Here is a 25,000-nt window from a genome sequence, read left to right as displayed (position 1 = left end):
CCTGATACATCTTTGGTACACTGTTTAGTCTCAAAGCAGACTGTGAAAGTGTTTAGAGCAGGGGTCTCAAACCACCGGTCCTTCTGGTTCTGGGCCCAACAGGAAAATAGTATATATATTTAAATGAAGTTTCATTCTCACCATCTATGATGTAAATATACTGCAATATTATTATATTATAAGAAAAAAGGCTGGGGACCACTGGTTTAGATGCTTGCATGGACAATAAAACATCCAAAACATAGCATCACATATCTTTTCTAAACTAGCTATAAAGATCTAAAGAGATAGATTGGATTAAAGCTGTCATAGCAATTCACAGTAGCAAAATTCTACAGGGAAGTTGCAGCCAATAACAGACTGTCTGATCTGTAAAGTTAAAATCAATATTGTGCTGTATTGTACTGTGTTAAGGTTAAGGTATACTTTATTATATATTTATGTTCTATAGTGATACATCTGTCTATACTAATAAAGATATGATAACATAATGTGTAAGCCTGAGTGAAGTTAAAACACAACAAATGCAGAAGCTGCAATAATTGTGTATTTTGATAATCATCATTAATTGTCTGATAATCATTGTCTGGACTCTAATGCACATAGCAAAAAACCTTCTATAACAAAGACAGTGGCATTCTGAAATCAAAATGCCAATAAAGAATAAACAATACACTGTATTCGTAACTATTCTCTATATAGACGCCTTCAGTCACCATATTTCAACTCTAATGCAGTTAAAAATGTACATTGAAATTACTGATTGACTAGTCAACTAATGAAAAAAACTATAATAATTTGTTACAGCCTTATCAAATAGGTTTCTATGTGAGGATGCTGCTCAACAATGTACATTCTTGCAAGACTTGCTATAGAAATATGAGTTTCTATATATTATTATGACAAAGCTTACTGTATCTTTTCTGCTTGCATGAACTGAACAATAGCAGTAATGTGTATGTGATTCATGTTAGTGCGGTGTTTATGAGTGATTTGGATGCTGAACCAGGCTGCGTTTGCCAGTGAGCGCCTTCAAAGTGAGCTGTGTGGGAATGTAAATGAGGAGGATTTGAGCTTGCAGCTGTGTAAGCCAGGGAAGAGCTTTGAGGGCTGAATTTTATCCTGATAAACAGCCATGAAGAGGCTTTGGCAATACTGCAGGAAATAAGTATTCTTTAATTCTGTTTTGTATAGCTTTCAGCTGTTCATGAGTATTGAAAACTGTCACAATGTAGCTACCAAAATTACACAAGCATTCACGTTTTTTACTTTGTTTTTTTTCAAACGCCATATACCTAGAATGTCTGCCTATGATTTTAAACCACATAGCCATTCCATCATAAGGAGATTTAAAAGTCCTATATTATACAAAATTTACTCTTATGAGCTTTAAGCCATGTTAGAATGTTGTTACCTTATCAAAAACATGCCCAGAGTTAGGTTTTGTTTCATTCACACATGTATAAGCAATCCTGAATCTTTGGCTACCTGCATCTCAAAAGCTCAAAATGTTCTGTTTCACCTCATGATGTCATGAAGCGGCAGGTAACAGATTTTGCTCAGTAGAGATAGGCAGTTCTAGGGCTGAAATCATCCAAAAGATTCTAGTGTAGGTGTGTGGAATTTAAAAACACAGTGGAGCTCTTCCTGTATTTCTACAGAGTGGAAAAAGAGTGTTTTCTGTTTGTGAGAAGAACTCAGCCTAAATATGCAGGGTTTGTGTGTTAAGCATGTGTGAATGAAACAAAACACAACTCCAGATGTTTGTGATGAGGAAACGTTATAACATGGAAACATAGAAAATAAAAACATTACTGTAACGGTTTGCATCCAGAGGAATGTCCAACATTATGAAATTAAATCAGTTAAAGAAATCAGCATTCTCTGATCTGAGAAAGTGATGCTTATTTATGGTTATTACAGTAAATCAAAAAGGTAGACTTAAAGTAAACCTGCCTGTGTTCTGTAGGTTTTATGAGAAGTGCAGACGTGAAGTGCAAAGTGCCTGAGGAGCAGTGATGATGTCCTGGACGGACAGGAGCTCACCTGCTGCACCTGTCAGGAACTGCTTATATTCTGCTACTGGCTTCCTGTCTGCAGCACAAATTATAGCATATAGTGTTTAACTCAGTTTTATGCAACAAGAAACATTTTATAGAGTCAATGCATGTGAAGGCAATACAATTCTTACTTGCAGGGGAGAAAAATTATGTTAACTGGTGTATATTGTACAAAACCAGCAGGGGGTGACAGAGGCTTAGTAAGGGAAGTAAGAAGTAAGTGAATATCCATGGTCCGAAATTCAAATCCCCTAACCCCACAGATTGTCTCAGTGGGCAAGACAGTTAGTTCACCTTGCCTAAAAATGTTTGTGTGTAAATGTGTGATCATGTAATGTCTGGAATCAATGGAATAATTTTAAATCACTGCGTTTAAGAATTAATATTAAATTTGCACTAAAAGAGAAGTTATGAAAAACTATTTTAAGCATTCTATTTTTGAGTTGTATTTAGGCTATAGGCTGTTTTCTGCCTAGTTTACTATTTAGAATGAATTGTGTGATAATGATAACAATGTGTAACTCTGCTGAGGTGTAATCAATAGAAATATAGTCTTGTTTAGAGCTGATTTTGAAAGGATTTGCACATGCAAAACCTAAATAAATAGATTAAAAATAAAACCCAAAACAAACATTTAGATCTTGCTTATGCGATTATAACACATTTCCAGACATGTGGGAGTTATAATAAACTTATATAACATGACTCATCTCAGTAATTAATCATTCAGGTATGCTCTCCATATCCATCTCTCAGAAAATTATAGGATAGAAGCACCTAAAGGAGCCATTACCTGTGACTGCATCTGTCGAATAAACGCTGTGCTTTTCAAACCATTCCTCAAGTGACTAATGGAGAAACAACCTCCACTCTGATTTAATGCAGAAGAATGCACTGAAGTAATCGTAATAGTACCTTGTGTGGTTGTTGCTTAAAAATAGGTGAGGAAAATGTCTGTTATTAGTTCTGGTTATGAACTTGAGATTACTCTTGTTTGTTTTCAGTTTAGGCCTGCATAGTGCTGGTACTGACTACTTCTTTCATAGATCATATTTCATAATTATTTGGTCCTTAAGTACAGGGTTGGTTTAGTTCCCTTTGGATAATATTTTATAAGGCAATGAAAGGTGTTAGTCGGTGTGACCAATATGAACTAGCACTGCCGATATATATTTACAGCATGGGTCTGCAAATTATACAACAATTTAAATTCTGCTAAAAACTGTGCTTTTTGAGTAATTTATTGAATATTGGCTGTGCAGAACTGGATAGATTGAAATCAGTTGTTTTTGACTCATAAAACAATTAGACCCTGTTTTAAAGTTATTAGGTCCCATCAGTATTAGAGTGTAACAGACTACAATACTATATTTCACAATACACGAAAGGTATGTGTTTGTTCCAAAAACATGGCATTAATCCTAAATAAACTACTGTTGGGAGTTGGGGGTACATTTATAGCTGTTATGGTGTGATGTGGTTAGTGCTGAAGAAACAGGCTCTGTGTGTTGTAAGGAAGCCATAGAGGCAACAATAGAAAAGACAAAAGAAAGAACAGGACAAGAACAATGTTTATCAATGTTACTTCCAAGAATTCAAGCAGAACTAAAAGTACTGATGACAAACTCAAGTACATCTGTTCATAGGACGCATGACGGATGTAGTGAGCAAGAATCAAACCATGTGAGCTGAAAGCAAAGCTGAAGACAGTGTCAAAGTAAAAGTTTAAAATGATGTGCAAATTGGTGCACAAATAACACAACCAAAGCCTCTATCTACAGTCTGATTGTGCTGTTAAAGTGCTGCTCAAGGCTGCCCAGACTAGAAACATGTGGTAAGAGAGAGCAGCACAACCAGGGCATTCAAAAGTCACACTGAATGTTACAGCCATGCAAAATGGGATGCTTTATTATCAAAGAAACTTTTGATTTGACAATTTTACTGAAAAAAACTAAAACAAAACAAAAACATGAGACATGACCATCTTAACTTTTCGCTGGCTCTTACATTCCTTCTGTCGGTGCACGATGTTTACAGGTAGAGACAAGTTCAGCTTTTTCTAGACAGCTGACGTGCACGTCTAATTCCCAGTGAATTAGACAAATCAACTTTGAAACATATTCATATAGCCTTACTGTAGTTATATGAATACATATCAATAATAAAATAATATTCGCTACTATAGGCCTTATAGCCTTTGCGCTAGAACATTGTTGTGACTAACAAAATGCACAATGTCAGCAATTTAATGAGCTAGGCTTTAACCCATGTGTCACGCTCCCTGCCCCCTCTTCTACGGGTTTGGTAAAATCTTAGCAGCAAATGCGTCATCTGAGCCATTTGTTGCGCTGTCTGTCGTCTTTCGTCAAGGTACTGAAGGATAAACATAAAAAGGAAGTGTGTACAATTCAAAATAGCCCACATGTTGCCATTAGGCCTGTGCATGTTGCCATTAAATTTTTCTAGGGCAAAGTTTACCTGAGTTGACAAAAGCCTAGAGTAAGAATTATTATGATTAGATAGATGATGATTTCATATATATATATATATATATATATCTATATATATATATATATATATATATATATATATATATATATATATATATATATATATATATTATATATATATATATATATATATATATATATATATATATAAATCAAAAATCAAATTAAAAAGTGTTTTGATAATTAAATAATAATACTGTATTAATATGTGATTTCGATAGCTAGATATTCATATTATTATTAATTTCATATTATTTCCTAAAGCTCTCTTAGCTTGGCTTTCCTGAGAAGAGCTATTAGAGACGGCTATTGCATCATGTATTTTAAAGTGAAATTGTAAATTGATTTTATTTGTACGACACAATGTGGAGCTTTTATTCTGAAAGCTGCTTGTGGATGCATATTATTTCACTGCCGCTGTCTTGATGGTGGAGAAGGTAGATTGGCTGAGAAAAGTCTTTCTAACCACTCCCAAGGGCTGTCGACACCGCCACCCTTCGTTTACCGAGAAATCTTTTCTCTAGACACTTGTTAACTCGACAACAAGAAAGTTATTTAAAGTAATTCTTTAGATCAGGTTTCGGTTCATTGGTACCCATTAGGTCTCGTTCTTTGGTTAAAACCTACTTTATTGAAACTCTCGCTAATCGGAGCACGAGACGCAGGCAGCATGGTGCTGAAGTCGGAAGACGGGATAGGTGAGTGAAACTGCCTGTAGCAATGTTCGTATTTGACTAGTACGGCTACAAAGTATTTATTTTTGATATTCTTTGTGTGCCAGATGTTATAATTGTTTAAATTTGATATAAAGACACATCTTTTAAGTTGTTAATTCTTGAGTACAACTGTGTAAAATGTCGGCACGTAGCCTGAAGTTAATGCTCCATCGACTCTGGCCTTGTTTACAATGTGGGTTTCCCCATTTGCTGTGGTCAAATTAAATCACGGACTAAAATATTGTGTATACAGTTGTTATTACAGCAATATATTCCGACATGTTTAGAAACCAATCCTATTGTAGTATCGTTCCTTCTACTACTCCAAGACGCACGCGTAAAACCTTGACTGACAGCGTTTCCTGTTCTTAAATGCAAAATGTGTTGAACAGCTTCTGTTCGAGGCCAATAGCACGCAGGCAATAATATTTCCCGTCACTGCTGCTGAGCCATCAACAGCAACAGGTGTGAGCGGTTGTTAACTCGTGTGTCACGTATTCAACAGTGTTCTGACTTGTGAATACAAGATTAATTCACGTATGTTCTTATTCCAGTAGTAGATTTGGTTTGTGTCCAGTAATACTGTGGAATATGTAATATGAAAACAGTGACACTATGTATTGTCACCACAAATGTTAATGTGTACCAAGTCAGTGAGCCTGAAGCCTAGTAGAAGCACACTGCAAGCTTTTGTAATAGAAGCCTGTCTCCTTTGGATTGGTTGGCCATGGCAGCATTAATTAGCACCCTGAACTGCGTCACTATAATCTTGTTAGAGTACACTGGATTTCTGTCTGACTGATCCGGTTATGTGCTTTTGCCTTTGTCCTCCCCATGTACGGTCTGAGAACCTGAAATTGTTTGTCCCAAATTGTTGAAACCTGACTTTGATTTCAAGGGAAAAAATGTCAGAGGATCTATTTGTCTGTCTGCCACTTAAAGCTGGGTGGTCTGGGAGGTTAAAAGTACTTGTATGTAATGGTGCTATAGCGATGAATGAAGAGAGCTGTAATAGCTAAGTCTGAACTGTGTGCCTGGGCCTGACTGGCACTAATGCCCTTGTGGTTTGTTAATCCCCATCTTCTTCCATATAATTGAATTCTGGCTTCCAATGTGCACCATTTGAAAGCAGTCTACTGCTCTTTGGCTAGTGTAGATGAGATAGTGCCGGGTAGAACTACACTAATGGACATCGTATTATATGTGATGCTTTGTGTCAAGATACTTGGCAACGCCCAGTAGGTGCATTTTTGACATTAAACACGGTATCACGACCATGTGTATACAAACTCAATTTCAGTTTGTCAGATAGGCTGTTAAGTTATTGGCATAATAATATCACAAAGCTTAGACTTTTGTTTCTAGGCTTTCAAGTCAAACTCTTCAGCTTAATTGCCTTAGTAACGTTTATTTTCTTGCACTATTTTTTGATAATTCCTTTTAAATTTCCCTCCATACTGCTAGTCTCATAGTGTGAACATCTGTTTATAATTTGCTGCTTAGTGATGGCGTTGCCTCTCTTCCTTTGTTCTGCATCTTATCTGTTTTAGTAGCCTCTTCTGGATTTTTATGATATTTACACTGTTCAGGATCACAGAGCTCAAGGATTAAACTAAGGAAGGAGAAGCCATTTTCTCACCGGATGAGTGCTTCAGCTGAACAGTTTTCACTCAGCGATTAAACTCTGAGAAAAACTCTGAAACAGGAAGTGTGTTTGCCAAATATGCTCAACAGGAAGTAGTGTTTAAACTTTTGTGTGGGCTTATTTTCTTCAAAATATGTCTATTAATCTGAATTATTATAAAACTGTTATTATGTCATTTATCTTACATTGCTGTAGCATTCTTGTAGGTGGCTTTGCAGAGTCCTGTAGTTTTCTTTTCTTGCCAGTTTTTACAATTTTCATGCCAATGTTCACTTTGGTTAGTCGTTCTTGTTAAGAACTTACTTGTGTTTTAGTCCTTATTTAGACCAGGTTGTAAGAACTGCTGTACTGCTAGATTTTATGATACTCTGAAAAAAAAAATGTTAGTACTTACTTGGTGTGAAAAGTTGTCCTATATGATTGATACTATGTATGGGTTTATGAGTGTGAGGATTCTGAATGTAGAGCAGCCCCTGATAAGGATCAAGGCTGCCGGCATTGAAAGACAAAGGCGTCTCTTATGATTAGAATTAGCACTTCCTGCCTTTAAGCTTCACAAAGTAAGTCCCCATATTGACCTATAAAAACATCAATGTTGATAAATGCTCATATCAAATTATTATAATAGGCTGGCCTTGGGTGGGTTTACAGGATTTAGATTGGTCCATGCAGCTGCCGGATGTTAATGTTCTGTGTTTGGGTTAGACTGAAGTAGAGTATACCCAGGAAAGCCATGCCATATGCAGTCTTGTCCTGTTAGCCCATCCAGACTTGCTCTCTGTTCCCAGCATTCCTTCACAGCAGCACAGCCACAGCTAACGAACCAAGGGCAACCTTTGTCAACATTGTGCTCTTGGTTTGGTGACAGGGAGCTTCTGTTTGAACAGCAGAGTGTGACTTCCCCCAAAATATCTGCTCGGGAAGATTTTGAAATGTGATTTGACATGTTGGAATTTGTATTAGAAATTCCAAACCATAATAATAGTAGGTTGTAGAATTGGGCGGTAATACGGTATTACGGTATCTTGCTGTATCAAAAAGTAGCAACTGTATCAGTTTCATTACTGCCATCTGCAGTGCATAAGGACCAAATATAATATTATAATTTATTGATATCTATTACAAATTAATGTGTGGTTTTATTTTCAGTTTAATGCTATCGAAATTTAAAACGAATAGTATCTTTAATGTTTTCTTTTAACTGCGTGGGGAGATGACGCTTGATTAGTTTCGTTCTGTTGCTCACGTGATGCTCAAAAAAAATTCTAAAGTACTTCTACAATTTGGAAGCATTTTGGCTTCAGGCGCACATTTGTTTACGTTTTACAGAAAGGAAACTAAAAATCACATGGCTCATTTGCATAAACTCTGATAAAAACAGCTGTTTCCTTGTGCACTGATGCAGTTCAGCTTCTGTTGGACTAAAGCACACAACTCATGTGTGAGATGGTTCATGTGAAACTTTTGTCTGTAGGTCATTTGCATAGACCAGGGGTGTCCAAACTTTTTTCATCCAGGGCCACATATGTAAACACAGATGAAACAGAGGGCTGATCGAGGGCCACAGACTGATGCCCAATACAGTGAATAATTGAAATATGTGCATGTTTAACACGTTAGAATGAGCCATTGTCTTTATTCAAGCTAAAATCCTCAAAACCAAACACAAAAAAAATGTATCAAGGTAGATTTTCAAAAAACTTGCAATAAAAAGTTAATTTTTCATTTATGCAAAGTAATTTGGGCCAATTCACCTGGAAGCCTGAGGGCCAAGAAAAATTTGTTTTGAGGGCCACATTTGGCCCACGGCCATAGTTTGGACATGCCTGGATAAATAGTGCCCTTCACCCCCCCAGTCCAACGCCCCTGTGGTTCAGTTCCCAGTGAAATCAAATTAAATCAGATTCACATTATCTGATATCCATCAGCTCTCTAGAGTCTAGTCCCTTTTTCCTGGTGAAACAAAAGTTACTCATCACATTCACATAGACCCCAGGCCACACAGCTGCTAGAGAGACCAGCCCTGTCGTAATAGCATGACGAGCACAAACGCAACAGTCTCTAGGAATGTGTAGGGAAACGCAGACTGGGTGTGTCTCAAATGTGTTGATACATTGTTCTTGGGAAAATGCAGGCCTGTTATAGTCAGGACAGACCCTTTTGTTTGGGAGTTGAGGTGACGGCATCATGGGTCAATACTGAGTGGACAGCAGATCGTACTGCTAAGTGCTGAGTCATACAGACATGTCCCACTTGAACTAGTGATGACCAAATGTGTCTACGAATTATTAGTCATAACTTTTACTCAGGAAAACATAATTTATTTATTTATTTATTTGTTCTGCCTACACCACGCAGAATGTAGGCTGGGTCATATGGGAAAAGAGTTCCAGCTGATTGTTCCAGATTAGCAGTAATTCATTTCATATATTACAATTACATTTAATACAGTTGTACTGTACTAACACACATATAGATTTGACAATATATAGATTTAAAGGCAGTTAGATGTTATCTGTTAATCTGATTTGTAATTGACAATTAGAGAAAGTGTCTTGTATGTAGGCAAAAAATATATATGTTAAACATTTTACATGAATTAATTATATATTATGAAATACATTAATTATTAAATTTCTCATGTTCCCAGTTTAGGTGTACTATAACAACACAAACACATATTAGATAAGTAAAAATATATAGATGCCACATAACCCTGTATATGACAGAGATGTGCCACTGGGTGGAGCCTGCTTGTTGACAGTCCTGATGGTGTAGCGGTGAGCGAGAGAGTGGGCTGAAGGGAGGGAGGAGGTGAGTAAGGATCCTTCCCAAATGTGCTCTGTCGGAGGGAGCGCTGTGCCGGCTGCTTCACTCTGATGTGAGCTGAGCTGGACAGTTTAGCCCCTTAACATGTGGAGCCCTGGATCTACGCCTTCAGGTCAAAAAGACTCATTGTAACTAATGATAACCCAGGAAGGAACTCAGAAGTGCCAATAGAGGAGAATTTGGATACAGGTTAGTTTTAAAGTCTTGTTTTGCTTGTAATGTAAGTAATATAACCTATCTATTACGAAGATAGTGACCAAACAACTATTCAAACTCAAGAACATGGGAATCTGTTCACTGTGGAGTTACCCTGTTATACTACTACTTGACTTTAGTAATGGTATTTTGCTGCGTAAGCTTTACTAGATGTGTGGTATACAGTGTAATCAACAGGGCAAATATGTACAGTAGCAGGCTGCTGTCAGCGTGGTGTGAGGACCCATGCGTGTGTCTATGTTATGACTTTAGGTTCTGAAGTCATAAGTCTTGATATATTACTGTGTGTGATTAATGTGAGATGTAATGATATGAGAGCATGGAGGACGCCCCTGTCAAATCTGTGATGCTGGTGTGGTCTTTACACTTGGGCCTGCCCCAGGAATGTCCCGAGTGGTGCTTTGACTCACAAAGACCAAGCTGTGAACGTCCCACTGTCTTTAGCCCACGTCTGCCAAATCTGCATTGCAATTCTGCTACCAACAACCACCTCTCGGACTAAACACTCCATTCCTGTGCTCTTTGGGTCCTTCAACTTAAACGGCTATTATTATTACTATGAAGCTATATAGGTCAAAGGTGATATTTTTAGATCTTTTAAACCCACCCACCATATTAATTGAGAAGATTCATTTTTATTCATCCACTGAGAAGTTTGTGCGGGCAGGCACTCATCATATTCTAGGGACTAAAATCTGTATACAGTGCTCTACATCATGGAGACTTAGGTTAAGGTTAGGCAAGTAGTGCCTATGGTGAAGGTTAGACCAGCCACCAGGAAATGAATGTAAGTCAATGTAATGTACCCAAAAAGCATGGAAAGCCAGTGTGTGTGTGTTCAGACATATATGAGGGATTGTACTTGAGGGATTTGTTGTAATAAAGAGATTCAGCGCTGATCGGGCTGATACACTTGGCCTTATGTTGATCATCAGCTAGCGTAAAGCAGGGGAGATCAGAAAGCTTACCGTGATTTAATAGACCTCTGTGCACCGGAGAGTGCTTTGTCTCTGTATTTTCCCCTTCTCTGCTCACTTTATTGATTGTTTGTTTTGTCCTGCATGCATTAAACGTAATCATGGGGAGGACTGCTTCGTGTTGTAACAGTATTCCTCATTGGTTTGGACCAAAGTTCAATAGCAGCTACAAGTAAATATGAGATTTCCAAAGACTTAGTGTTGTCAACTTAAAACTCAATTTCGATATTAAGGAATTGTCTTGATACCAATTTGAATACCACAATGATAAAAAAATGCAATAGATAAGAAATGATCTTTAAAAAATGTAAACAGAGCAGATAAAATATTTTTTTTGTGTTATCATGTGGTCTTATATAGTTCTAATATAGTTAAATAGATTATAAAACTATTTGGTAAAGGTAAACATTTATCCTATTTACTCTTTATGTATTCATTCCTCATGAATATTGATTTGACAGCCTGAGGAGATACGACTTTAAGAAGTGTGAATTTCAGGACATTAGCAGAAAGGTTAGAAGATCATTTGTTTAGAAAGAGCAACATGCCCAACACTGCAAACCTAGATATTACCCACAAATGCAAATTATGGACTCCTGGGGTTGTGGATCTTGATACACTTAGTTAACATGCAATTGCATTTTTGACACATGTGGCAGCATAATGAAAATATATCTAGGCTTCCTCTTCCATATATTGCCTCTGTCAGCAGATCATATGCAGCGTGGCAATGTAAACATATTCACTGTTGTCTCCCATCTGCTGCGGAAACCATGCACCAATTAAAACTAAAAAATGTCCCTTATTCTAGACTAGGTCTAGCATGATTTTTGGGGGTCAGTATTTATCGTGTGTACTTTTTCTTTGTACTAGTGGGGATTTTTTTGTTGTTGTTATTTTAGCTCAAGAAGGATGGATAAATATCTTAGTACTGAAGTGTTTTAATTTGTTACTGTAATTTGTGTTTTTTAATCTTATTTTACATTTAGAATTATTCTAGAGGATAATTGTACTTTAATGTTGGCATAAAGTTGTGTCGTTATTATTGTTTTATGTCTATATTTTCTTCAACCATAGATCATACTTCAGAATTTGTTATTGTGACAGACCTTCTTTGACCCAGTGCAAGATTTCTATTAGAAAAGTACAATGTAGGTGAAGAGGTTATTGACTTAAAGGTGACATGTATTAAGGTTGTTAAATGGGGTCACATGTACAGCAAGAAGGGACTATAATGTCTACAAGCTCTGAATTCTAATTTCCTTATTTTCCAAGGAGAGTTCTTCAGTGATCTGGGTGGAAATGAGATGTCTGCGTCTTCTGCCAGGACAGCAATAGGAATGAGTATTAGTGGGCTCTGCTGCCATGGGACACAGAGCTATAATTGGTATCTCCCTTGATACCACCTTCCCCCAGCCATCTTTAAAAGTAGCTCTGCGTGACCAACTTTAGGAATACTCAAGATGACTTACAATAGGTTGACAAAAGGATGTGTTTATGTAAAAAAAAAATCTCACATACAAGTGGCATAGAGAATGTGGACTATTTTGAGAGCAGATTTGGGTTAAACTGCACTCTGTAATAATAAGGTTCAGAGGATGAAAAGGCAATGCGCAGATCAGACTTGCCAGATTTAGCTGATAATATGCTATTAACTACTCAATATTCACATGCATGGGATGGATAATATAAAATTTGCCATACATTCATATATAAAATTGAGCCAAATGTAGAAAAATAATGTTTGGATTGAGGTGATTTGCCTCCCTAAAGAACTTATTCATCTCTTCAATTAATTTGGTCTATTTAACCTCCTGTGATTCTGATGACTACTACTTTTGGCTACTTTTGTTTGCCAATGCAGAGTTTAACAAGTGACAGCTAGGCAGAGTTCCCAGCCTCTTTCAGCATTAGTGAAGTGAATAGTTCTGCTCTCATCTGCCCTCATCAGAAAAATGTCATCTCTTTATTAATATTTTTTTTTAGCTTTGGTGTGGACGGAGTTTTACACTTGCTAATCTGGTCTAGAGCATTTTAGTATCGGCTAGTGTCTGTCAGTTTTGCCTGATAGATTAATTGTGTGGCTTCGATCTGATGTTAAACTTCCAAGTGTATCTCAAGAAAGTGTTTCCATATCTTGTTTGCGATCTTGAAAGATGCAGGCAAACAGATGATTTCTTCCCTCAAATGATAATGTTGTTTTCTATCTTCTCCAAGCTGTTAAATTATAGTCCTTTCTCCTGCTCTTCAAACCCACCAGTGCTGCACTTTGTGGTAGTCCTTTGAGCCCGGAATGCTGTGGTTGTGTTGTGTTGGGGCCTGTCATCTCTCTATGTGTCCGTGGCTCTATAAGCGTCCTCCAGTCGCCCAACCTGACATCATGTTTCCAGAAAGGAATGGCCTTCCTGCTCTCAACTCACCCTCCCTGTTTGTCCGGCTTGTGATTTTCACATACTTCAAATGCTTGTCCTTAAAAATGTGGTCAGGTATTTTACACATTGCTTGTGCTTTGTGAAAATGATTTGCTGTTTTCCATACCTGCTTTAATAGCTTTGTAAAGTTACCTTTTCTGTTCTGTATATTTATCTAGTACAATATTTACTTACAGGGCTATTACTATGGCATTTTCATTATTCCTAGCCATGTTTCAATATCACATTTAAGTTTTGCGATTGAGAAGAAACTATTTTATGATTATTCACAGTTATTCACACCATAACCAAGCAACAGTGACCTCCCTTTTTATTACTACTATTAATATCTTATCTGCCACTGTGGCTTATGCTGACTCAAGTAAAATACAAAAGCTATCCATAGTAAATTGGTTGAGTAGGCTATAGGTGTCTAGCTCCTTCCAGCTTTGCAATTTTTTATGCACATACACAACACCGGTTTAAAACAGGTACACATCCTTGGTGATTATTTGATAAGTTCGTATGACCTTTTGTGTCATTATTGGTGCCGGTGAGATTGTAAAGACAACTATTACCTTGTCCATAGTTAGCAAAGATCCTCTTGTGCAGCTCTTGTCATCAGACTGTTTAACCTTTGCTCTGTGCCGCAGTTGTAATGCTGGAGGAGGGCATGGGGGTCAGCCAGTGCTCGTGCTGTGTGTAATCAGAGAAACAGTGACAGAATGTACTTGAGCAGCAGCTGAGAGCTGGACTGAAGGGCTAACACTGTAGTTCCTGTGTACTCTGTTGTGAGACGAGAGGATTGATTCAATATTTCATATTAATGTTTGTGAAATAAAATAGGTGACGATAATTGCTATATCGACTTATCGTAAATGTCGTGCGATATATTGATGGAAGTAAATATAGACGATAAACAGTAATATTGAAACAAATTTATGCCACTGACACAATAGCCCGAGAGCAGATTTAAACCACAAAAACTATTCTAAATGTGCAATATTGTTGAAGAATTGTGAGTTACAATAAATACACATCAGAATGAAACACTTTTTAACTCTCACAGATGTAAACCAAGGAGTGAAGTTAAATAAGTTATTAATTCAACTCTCTAGAATAATCTCATCATGTGTCCAAAAAATAAGCAAAGATGTCACCATAGTGCAAAGAAAATATACAGACAATAGATACTGAGCCCCAAATATCTTGTCTCAGCTTTCAAATATTGAACATGTGTAAATTTTCTTTACAGAGGTGGGAAAATGTTTGTTATTTTTTATGTAACACCAAAATATCTGAGCTACAGGGGGTAGAAAAAGTAACTTCTATGGCTAATTATTGCTTCATTCTGATATTTACTTGGTGCTACTAAGGTTTCTATATATTTGTTTACTAGGATAATCCTGCTTCATTTTTTTTTTTTGTGTCAGTGGCACAAACTAGTTTCATTATTATCATTTATGGCAGTACAACTGTGTAGCAGATCACATGCACAATATCCAACCATACAAGAAATTGAACAAATCAATGCAGTGTAATGCTTGGAGCTGTACAATATCAGTTTTTTTATTATATTGATTTCCTGAATGAAAACAATACAGACTTTTAATATCTGTGACATTTAATATCAACAATATTCCAATTTCTTTCTCGAACTCTGCTCCAAACCACATGTTTTTACCTGACGGAGAATTGGCTGTAGACCCTCTGACTAAAAAGACTGATCATTGACTATTAGAAATGATTGAATCTCTATCTTTCTTATGGTTAAATACACAGCTTTTAAGTTATTATAGTAGTTGTAATACTTAAGAATTGGTACTGTTTTGATCCTTTGACCATGTTAACGTCATTTCAAGTCTTAAAGCCTTCACACTATGATGATACACAGTAGTAGTGTCTCCTAATGCAGGTAGTCGTGGCTTTGAAGGTGGAGGCTTGTGCTCTGTGCCATCAATCAGGACAAATTGCTTTGCCTTCAGTCCCCCGCTCAGACAAACCTAATTATAGCCACTTTCAGTGTGACTGACAGCCAGGTGCTTTGAGACCTGCCACATTTGTGCTGCGCGGGAACTGCAGCTTAGCACTTTGCGGATGACCTAGACCATTTCTTTAACTTAAAAATGTTGTCACATTTAACCGCAGCTGACTTTAAAACATGTTGCAGTATAAGTTATGCACTGTAAATGTCAAGTAGACTAGAAAATGTTGAATATATCTTTGAATATATATTTCACTGGTGTGTTTTCAGTGCCGGACGACCTCACCCCAGAGGAACAGCAAGAGTTGGAGAATATCCGGCGGCGCAAACAGGAGCTGCTGGAAGACATTCAGGTAATAATTTTCAATAAATGATCAACCAAAATGTTAACCTATCACTGGGAGCCAAGGTATTCCCTCTGAGAGGATTGAGCATGAAAAAAAAAAAACGATTCCGTAGCAAACAGAATGTAAACTGATGCATTTTGACAATATACAAAATTGGAATATAAAGTATTGTGCAAACATCAAACCAGAAAGTTGTGGCTGATGATAAAGAGAGGTCTAGAAATTGCCCTCTGATCTGCATCCTGACCAACTCTAAGGAAATGTTCAAATAAAAAGAGGTTTAATGAGCATGCACTTTTTTATTCCTTTTTGCTTGTAGCTGATAAACTGTTGCCTTATTTAGAGTTTACAATTTTTCTCCAAGCCTCTCTGTAAATATTTTGTTGTGAGGAGGAATTTGGAGAATTTCCTGCCAAGGTATGACTTACTTGGCAAAGATGGTGTTTATGTTTTTGTTATCTCTAAATATATTTTTAACTGTGAAGAATTCAACTCAAGGTTCATTACAAAGCCTCTTTGTAAATTATTATAATTATTGCATAGTACAGTTTAGACATCAATTACTTATTATTGTAACTCATCATTGTATAACAGCTGGTCTATATTGAGAGTTTGATGGTAAATTAAAGCATACCACTTCCTTCTTGTTATCGCATTTACTGGATTTAATTAAAGATATTGACTTTAATATAGAATCCAAAAATGGCAGAGGAAATAGTTGTAATTGTTATAGGAAACCAAGATAACTAGAAAACAGAACTCCTACTCCTGCTCCTACAGAACTATTTTTGATCTTAGTCCTATATTAAAATGTTTTGGCAATGTTTTATTTTATTTTTTTTATATTTCTTTTTGACATTGAGCTGTAGCCACCTTTCTCAGCTTGTAAGAAAGAACAGACAAAGAACAGAGAGCTATAATCCAGATGTCTTCACCCAGGGACCGCGATTTGACACCAGCCCTTTTATGAGTCCGACCCACCACTCCTACCCCCTTCCCCCACCCGAGCCACCACACTGCACCCTCCCTCCCTTTTTTTCCCCCCTCATTGTAGATTGACACTGACCCCTCGCCTCCTCCTCCTCCGTACCTCCTCCTACAGCAGTGTTCAAGCATGTCAGGACCCCTACTTTTGCCACCCACTTTCCTGCCAGAGCACAGGCTTTGTCTGAGAAGTCAAGAATCTGAGGAATGTGTTGTGATTACGCAGGACTTAAAACACACGTCTCCTCTTTGTGTTTTGTGATACTAAGTTATTATAAAAAATGTATTTCACATGTAAATCAATCAAATTTGTCATTTCATTAACTATAATCAGCTCCTCTCTACTCAGAAAAAAAAAAAAATCTTTAAAATCACCTCTCACATAAAAAAAACAAAAACAAAAAAACCAAAAACATACAGGATATTTTGACACGTTTCTTTCAAAACCAGAAGTGATACTGCACACAGGAAATACCCCACAGGAGTTGCACAGTTGCTGTGGTGCAGTTTTTACACCACTATTTGGCTTTTATGAAATTCTCACATCTGATTTCTAAACATTCAGTTTGTGGAGAAGTTAACCACATACATACATTATATATGTTATACTTTATGAATCTTGATCAGAATAAGGGCTATATAACATGAAGAGAGTCAGACTTTCTTTCTTAACACAAGGTCAGTACTTGCTAAAAGAAAGATCTGTTTATTGAATCTTATTTTTCTCTTAACCTGTTTCCTGTTTTTTTTTTTTTTGTTTTCCATTTACTGACCTCCAAGTTATTTTAATAAAGTCAGTCTGGCACCAGCAACCTGGGCTTCAGCAGCCAGATACTGTACATAAGTTCATTAGTCTCTCAAAATACATTATAACCCACCACTATACCATTGCACCATGTTAGTATTGAGGATACATCTGTGTAATTAAATTCTGAATTGGAAAAGCAAAAGTTATGTCTATGCCCAAGGTTTTATAGCCCAGTTCTTCATATCTGAAGACTTTGCATGTTGTTTGCATCTGTCACACCCTTTTCTCTGTTGCTGTGTACACCATCTGTAATTCTGCATGCTTTCTTCTTCATATAACTCCTGTTTAAAACCCATTGTTTATGTTTTCTGCAGAGGCTGAAGGATGAGATAGCAGAAGTCACATGTGAGATCGAGAACCTGGGCTCCACAGAGGAGAGGTAAGAAAAGGCAAAACACTTTTACAGTTGTTTAGCCTACCTTGACTTGTTTGCTTTCTATTAACTTAGCAAATGAATCTGTCAATTATTCATGTTTCATGGGTGATTCAAGCCAATCCCATCACAGCTCCTCCCCCAAATTGGCTATGCTTTTAAGGCACTAAATGTTTTATCAGGTACACCCCCCCATCATGGGAGACCTCCTTCAATAATGCAGTGGGTGAAGGCACTGCAGCAGACAATGCATAGTCCCAGGGGAGGCAGCGTATGGTTGGGTCTGTTAAACTGAATAGGGCTCGTATCAGTTCAGAATCTAAAATGCTCTCATAGGGATCCCAGGCCCATTAAGACTCCCTGTGCATTGTGTGATCAAAGACATTATAGGGTCTGAGCTTGCTGATGTATTCACCTTCATGAAGCTCCAGAGTCCAGGGTTTGGGCTGACAAAGCCAAAGGAATGTTTTAGAATAAAGTGGTGACCTCTCACCTTTGAAGTAAAAGTGTATCCATGGAGATGGCAATCTATAAACTGAACTTTGACCCCAAAATTATTTTGCAGCCTGAGGTTTCCTACTTAAAATTTGCACAAATTTTGGTGTCAACTTTTTTTCAGGAAAAATATGCAGAGGAATAAACAAGTGGCCATGGGCCGAAAGAAATTCAACATGGATCCCAAAAAGGTAATGTTTTATCAAGCACCGAAAGTTTGTCTGACAATGATCAGGATGTAACCTGTATTCTTCTCTTACACAGGGGATCCAGTTCCTCATCGAGAATGACCTACTGAAAAACACAAGTGACGATATTGCTCAGTTCCTTTACAAAGGCGAAGGTCTTAACAAAACAGCCATTGGAGATTACCTTGGAGAGAGGTCAGAACAAAACCTAATTTTGTTACTTATCTCTCTTGTTTGTACCTGTTTTTTGTCCAGGGCAGAATGAGTGTGACTTATGCAATGTTACATTTACTGATCAAAAATACCTTTCAACAAGTCTATTGAGTAGTATCAACATTTTTCTTTGCTTGGTCTTACTCATACACATGATGCTGACCACCGTTCATCACTGTAGGACGCATTCTCACATATTTGTTTTATTAAATGTCAATGTGGCACATATCCAATAAACCGTGGTGGGATCAGGCCCTTTTTCAGTCTATTTTCTGAGGAAGTGAGGCAGGGTGGAAATATGATGGGAACCTGAGATAGGATTGGTCACTTGTCCACTGGGAATTCTGACTGGATATGACTTGTATTGGCGAGATCCATCCCATGATCCCACAGGGCATATAATTTACGATGAAGGGTATAAAGTTCAAGGCTGATGTCATCTGTGAGATGGCTGGTGGGACAGAAGAGTTCATTTTCAAATTTCCTTTATTAAAGTGTTTATTTTAAATAAGTGGATAAACTCACACACCTGTTTAATTGTCATTTATCTTCTACAGAGATGACTTCAATATAGAGGTACTCCATGCCTTTGTGGAACTTCATGAATTTACAGACCTCAACCTTGTTCAGGCTTTAAGGTACAAGAAAATTTACATTTTGAGCAGGAAAATTTGCATTTTGTTAGTTTTCTGATGACTCTTTTCTGTCCCCTCACAGACAGTTTCTGTGGAGTTTTCGGCTTCCTGGAGAAGCTCAGAAGATCGACCGTATGATGGAGGCCTTTGCTCAGCGCTACTGCCAGTGCAACCCTGGGGTTTTTCAGTCCACAGGTACAATACTGCTTGTTCCTATAGCTTAATTGCAACAGACATCAGGCCGCCTAAAGAGCTCTGTATTGCAGGAATGTAAATTGCTTTTGGAAATTATTCCACAATCAGAGTGATGACTGCCTCTTAGATGGATGCAGATGGATTTGAATAATGTATGACATTTCTCCACAGGCCAACAGCACAGATAAAGTGCATATTCAGAGACATGCATACACACTCAGCAGCCCACACTCGCCCCCTGACCCCTCCACTGCGATCAAGTAGTCTGTGTGCTGTTTGTGTCCACTGTGGTCCCTAAAGAGCCCTCTTTCGCTTGGCTCATTTACATCCATATTTAAACATTGCATTAAACACAATTAGCCTTCTATTCTAACCCTAATACTCTATTATAGAAAGCTAATTTTCCTAGCTCAGTTTATTTAAAAAATATACATGTTTATGTGTGTTTCAGACACCTGTTACATCCTGTCATTTGCCATCATTATGCTGAACACTAGTCTGCATAACCCCAATGTGAAAGACAAACCAACCGTGGAGCGATTCATCTCAATGAACCGAGGCATCAATGATGGTGGAGACTTGCCTGAGGACCTGCTCCGGGTGAGGACTAGCTCCCCTCCTGTTTGATCTCTGTTGTTCATCTTTTTTATGGGAACTGTAACTCAAACATTTTTGCTCAATGTCTAGAATTTGTATGACAGCATAAAGAACGAGCCTTTTAAAATCCCTGAAGATGACGGCAATGACCTCACACACACTTTCTTTAATCCTGACAGAGAGGGCTGGCTACTCAAACTGGGTGAGTCTATTGTGTTAATTGATAAATAGCACAGATGTAAAAAATATTGTTTTTTGTTTTTAAGTAATATTTTTCAGGAGGAATTTCTTCAGTTCTCGCCTGAGACCCATAATCAGTGAATTAATTTGAATGCCTGTATGAATGTGTGTGTGGAAGGTGTGCGCACATTCTCAGTGAAACTTCAGAAGACATCTGGCCTCTTTAATGTATAATAAATGTGGCCTTGAGATCAGACCACTGCATTTGGAATCTTTTGAATTATTTAATGGAAAGGTTTTTAAACATGCGCACATAAAATAAAATCGTGTTTTGGCGTATAGTATTGTGTTCAGCCAAATACAGCCTACAAGTTACTCTTCATAAGCAGAAACCATCTTTAATTTCTCACATTTCTGTTTTTCCTGACCTTTCTTTGTTGTTGAGATTCACTTTTAAAAATAAATGTAATTTATAGAAATGTATTGCTGTCTATCCAGTGAATCGTTACAACAATCTCCAAACCCCCCCCAAAAAATGGTCTCTTAATAAGTATACTACATTATGAAAATGAGTCTAATAATCATGGTGGAAGCTATGGTTTTGTAAATAACTTGAGGTTCATATTTGATCTAATGCTTTACAGTAAATGACTACTGTTTATAGTCACAACAGCTCCCTCTTGTGGAGTGACATTTAAACTATTCAGACTTGTCAAATCTGTGAAGCATTAAATTGAACCCTCCTTGGACCAGATTAACAAGACTGTGGTGCTGTAATTCCTTATCATTTAATTTGATGATTTTGTTTCTTTTCCTCTTCGTTTGTTCGTTTGTTCCCATGATTTTGGCTGTTGTTTTTCCTCAGGAGGTATGTACACCTGCTCTTCTAATGCTAGTCCATCTCCTCAGCTCTCCGGTGCTTTTGGTGGTCTGCCATGCTTTTGTTCTCTTTCATACAGGGTTTTAATGTGTTTTTTACTGTCTGTCTCCATTGACTGGCTGTATCTAAACTTCAAACATGTAGTGTGTTATTGAGCTGGTGGTCCACAGTGTGTTATCTCAGCGGGTGGATTTGTCACAGAGGGGCCAGGGCACGGTTCAGGGAGCTGCTACTTTGTGACCGCTCGCTGGGCACTTTAAACCTGTTTTTCTCTGTTTGCTCTGGTGGTCAGTCTTTGATCTTGTTTTGTAGAAGTTGCATTATACCTCTTCTCCATACAGCGAGCACAACAAAGTGACTTAATATGACACAAAATTGGCTATTTTTTGCTCTATTGCATGGAAGGGAATACTGCACCTTTTCAACATGTTGCTTTGCTAATAAGAATTTAAAGTATATAAATGTGGCTGTGGCCAGCAGGATGCTAGACTGGACTGGACCCTGTTAACTAAATTGTTTATCAATCCTTAAATAATACATAATTTTAATGGATACTTTAAAATCTCATCATATCATTAAATGATTAGCGTACCTCCATCTTGTACGGTTCAGTCTAGCACCATTTTCCCCCTGCAACAATCCGCTGGAACCTCACATCTTGTTCCACACATTGTTGCTTGGAAGGAGACTCCTATTGTCTATTTTGCTGCTGCAGGAATTGACCATCAGTAAATCCAAACTTACCAAATCAATTATACAACCCCTGATTCTGCCATCATTTCACCTGTGTGTTTGTCTGCAATTATCTAGTGGAGATCTGCCCGTCCAATGTAGATTCAAATATGTCCAGACTCAAGCCTTATCATATGCAGCATTACTGTTGCTATATGATAGAACAAGTGTGTTTTTTAATGTACAAAACTTTCCCGTAGTTTTGTGGTGGATGGGTTTGCACTAACACTGGTGGTGGGGCTGTGCAGTATAGAAAAGCTTAATTTCTTGTTTAGCAGGATAACAAACAGCCTATAGATGCAGCAGGCATAGCCCTGGGCTTTTAACATCTAAGGCCTCCCACAGTACGCCCTCCATCTGTTATTGTGATCAGGTATCTCCTCTCAGGAAGTTTGGGTGACAAAGGGTCAAAGGTCAGCCCCCGAACAGCAAGTGTTCAGCATGTTAATAAAGGCCTCACCGTTGAACCAGCATAAAACCCTTTTTGTAATATAGAATAAAATTAAATTTAAAATAAGTAAATGAATGATAGCTAAATGTTTACAGACAAAAGAAGGGTAACATATACAGTGCATTGTCGTATACATTTAAATAATAGTTTAAAAAAAGTATGGAGTATGGGGAATTAGAACATGGAGGTGTATGTTTGAGTGGGCTCATGAGGTTTAATGAGAGGGCACATTAAGGGGTCTTCATGCGTCTGTCTAGCCATACATGTGTCTGCCTGTTGCTACCCGGCCTGGTGTTTCATCTCTTCATCTCCATCATCTCTTGCTTAATCTCTTAGTCTTTCTAATTTGGTCTTTTTGCTCCACAGGGGGACGTGTAAAAACCTGGAAGAGGCGATGGTTTATCCTCACAGATAATTGCCTCTACTACTTTGAGTACACAACTGTAAGTTGGATTTGTTTCTGCAGTTTTACTTTGGATGTTTACAGTTTGTGTAAAATGTGTATTTTTGCAGGACAAAGAGCCAAGAGGAATCATCCCACTTGGAAAACCTAAGCATAAGGGAAGTTGAGGACAAGAAGCCTGTAAGTACAGCTCCACCTGTTGTTGTATGAACAACACTGCAATAGTCACACTTGGATTAAACTATGCATCTTCTCCTTTATAGAATTGTTTTGAGCTTTTCATTCCCGACAATAAGGACCAGGTGATAAAAGCTTGTAAGACAGAAGCAGATGGTCGTGTTGTTGAGGGCAACCACACCTTTTACCGAATCTCTGCTCCAACTGCAGAGGAAAAGGATGAATGGATAAACAGTATCAAGTAAGGGCACTTTTCTCACTGGTTCAAATCAATGCATATTGTATATGCATTATATATTTTTCCAAAACATCCTTGTTAATACCTACACATGTGTGAACAATCAGAAAGAGGTCTGATGCAACTCGACCTTTCAATTATCTATTAACTCAAAATTTGATGATGATCAGATTCCTGGTGTGTATGTGAACATAACCAGTGTATCCTTTTTGTGCCACAGAGCTGCCATCAGCAGAGACCCTTTCTATGAGATGCTTGCAGCCAGAAAGAAGAAAGTCTCGTCCATGAAGAGGCACTAGAGCTGTTGTTCATTCCAATCATTGCACTTGATGGAGCACAGGCCACACCTGCCCCTGACCTCTGACCTCTGACCTCTGACCTCTCTGAGGTCTTTCTCTTGGACTCGGACTGAATCTGCCCTAGGACTGTACGGGCTGGGAGCAGGAGCATGCTGCTGTGTGTAGATAAGAGTCCGGACTGAAGACTCCTATGGGCATGTCTCTCTCTATTGGCTTTGTGTGTGCTCTGAGGGGATCCAAAACCCTCCTTTAAACAAACATGCCCCGTACACCTGGTTTAATCTCAGCGGGTCTGACCAGTTGTAAGCCAAACCAAAATATTTGTGTATTGGAAATTTCTAATGTTCTTTAATATGTTAAAATATGGCTATTTTTACAGCTTTTATGTCGACTCCAGTTCACGTATTCTTTTATCATTTTTGTTTCAAGGCGAAACTGTTAAGTGGCTGTGTGTCCAGTGGATTTTTATACAAAGTTTGGACACAAAAACATGTCTGTTAAGATATTGCCACTTGGGAGATTGTTCCAGAAACTTCTTATAGCATACTTTGATGCATATCCTTCTCCTGAGGAATGAAAAGCCAGTCTGTTCCCTAAACTGAGGTGCTTTTGTGAGTTGGACTGCACCGTGTGGGACATCCTGCTCTAGGTGAAGTGCCAGCTGTCAGGATAGGGGATGCAGCTAAATTGGCAAAGCTGTACCTCATCTAATCCTAGTACAGCCCACAGAGGAGAGGGATATAGGCCTGTCTCTTCTCTGTGGATGGGACATAAAGCAGAGGAATTGAGGAGTTACTGTTATGATGAAACAGGTTTTTCATAATAGTTGTGCCCAGTGTTCCTGTGGGAGCAATGGGAGTGTACATTCAGTGCCCATTTCACATCCTGAAGAGATTTCCTGGCATTGTAGTCCGGTTAACCCTTGCCATCTCAAATATCTACTTTTTAAAATGCCTATCTTCATAACCTAAATGTACTTCCTTTGTGGCTCTATTGTGCCTGGTGCTCTAGGTTAAATATGAAAATGCTGCTGGTTAGCGAGAGTTATTCCCTTTTCTTATCTTGTTAATTTCTTTGTCATTTATTTTTGTCAAGCAGTACCAGACTGTTATCTGGTATTTTAAACCAATTCAGTTTAAAGGTGCACTGTGTAACTTTTCTGGAGGGGGTCTGGAACATGTTTATCTTCATGAAGATGTTGATGATTTGGTTTAAATTATCCACAGTATGGTATTAAACTAATATCTTGTATTTATTCTACTACAGGTATTATTTATTGCTCAAAAATATCTTAAAAAACATCCATTCTTACTCTGAATGGGCTCTCCACAAATCTAAACTGTGATTTGGCTTGCAAGTCTTCATGGAAATTCATAAGTTTATGGAATATTCTAGACACGTCCATGGTTCAAGTGGTGACGGACCCTCCAGCAGACAAGTTACGCAGTGCACCTTTA

General features: G+C 37.9%; 1 protein-coding gene across 1 annotated transcript; it reads left to right on the top strand.

The window, feature by feature from the left end:
• The first annotated feature begins 5,017 nt into the window (after positions 1-5,017).
• On the top strand, positions 5,018-24,994 carry cyth1a (cytohesin 1a). Its single transcript, XM_055165390.1, is given in 15 exon segments — positions 5,018-5,268; positions 15,619-15,701; positions 17,802-17,866; positions 18,480-18,546; positions 18,620-18,738; positions 19,314-19,394; positions 19,474-19,586; positions 20,038-20,186; positions 20,274-20,385; positions 21,229-21,231; positions 22,793-22,869; positions 22,940-22,966; positions 22,968-23,009; positions 23,093-23,247; positions 23,465-24,994. Coding segments are annotated over 15 exon segments (1,200 nt in total). The 5' UTR covers positions 5,018-5,240; the 3' UTR covers positions 23,544-24,994.
• Positions 24,995-25,000: the final 6 nt, after the last annotated feature.

Source organism: Boleophthalmus pectinirostris, unplaced genomic scaffold (genome assembly GCF_026225935.1).
Source record: "Boleophthalmus pectinirostris isolate CB_2022bp ecotype Guang Dong unplaced genomic scaffold, ASM2622593v1 HiC_scaffold_733, whole genome shotgun sequence".
Lineage (NCBI taxonomy): Eukaryota > Metazoa > Chordata > Actinopteri > Gobiiformes > Gobiidae > Boleophthalmus > Boleophthalmus pectinirostris.
The sequence above is the reverse complement of the archived record's forward strand: the minus strand, read 5'-3'. Positions and strand labels throughout refer to the sequence as shown.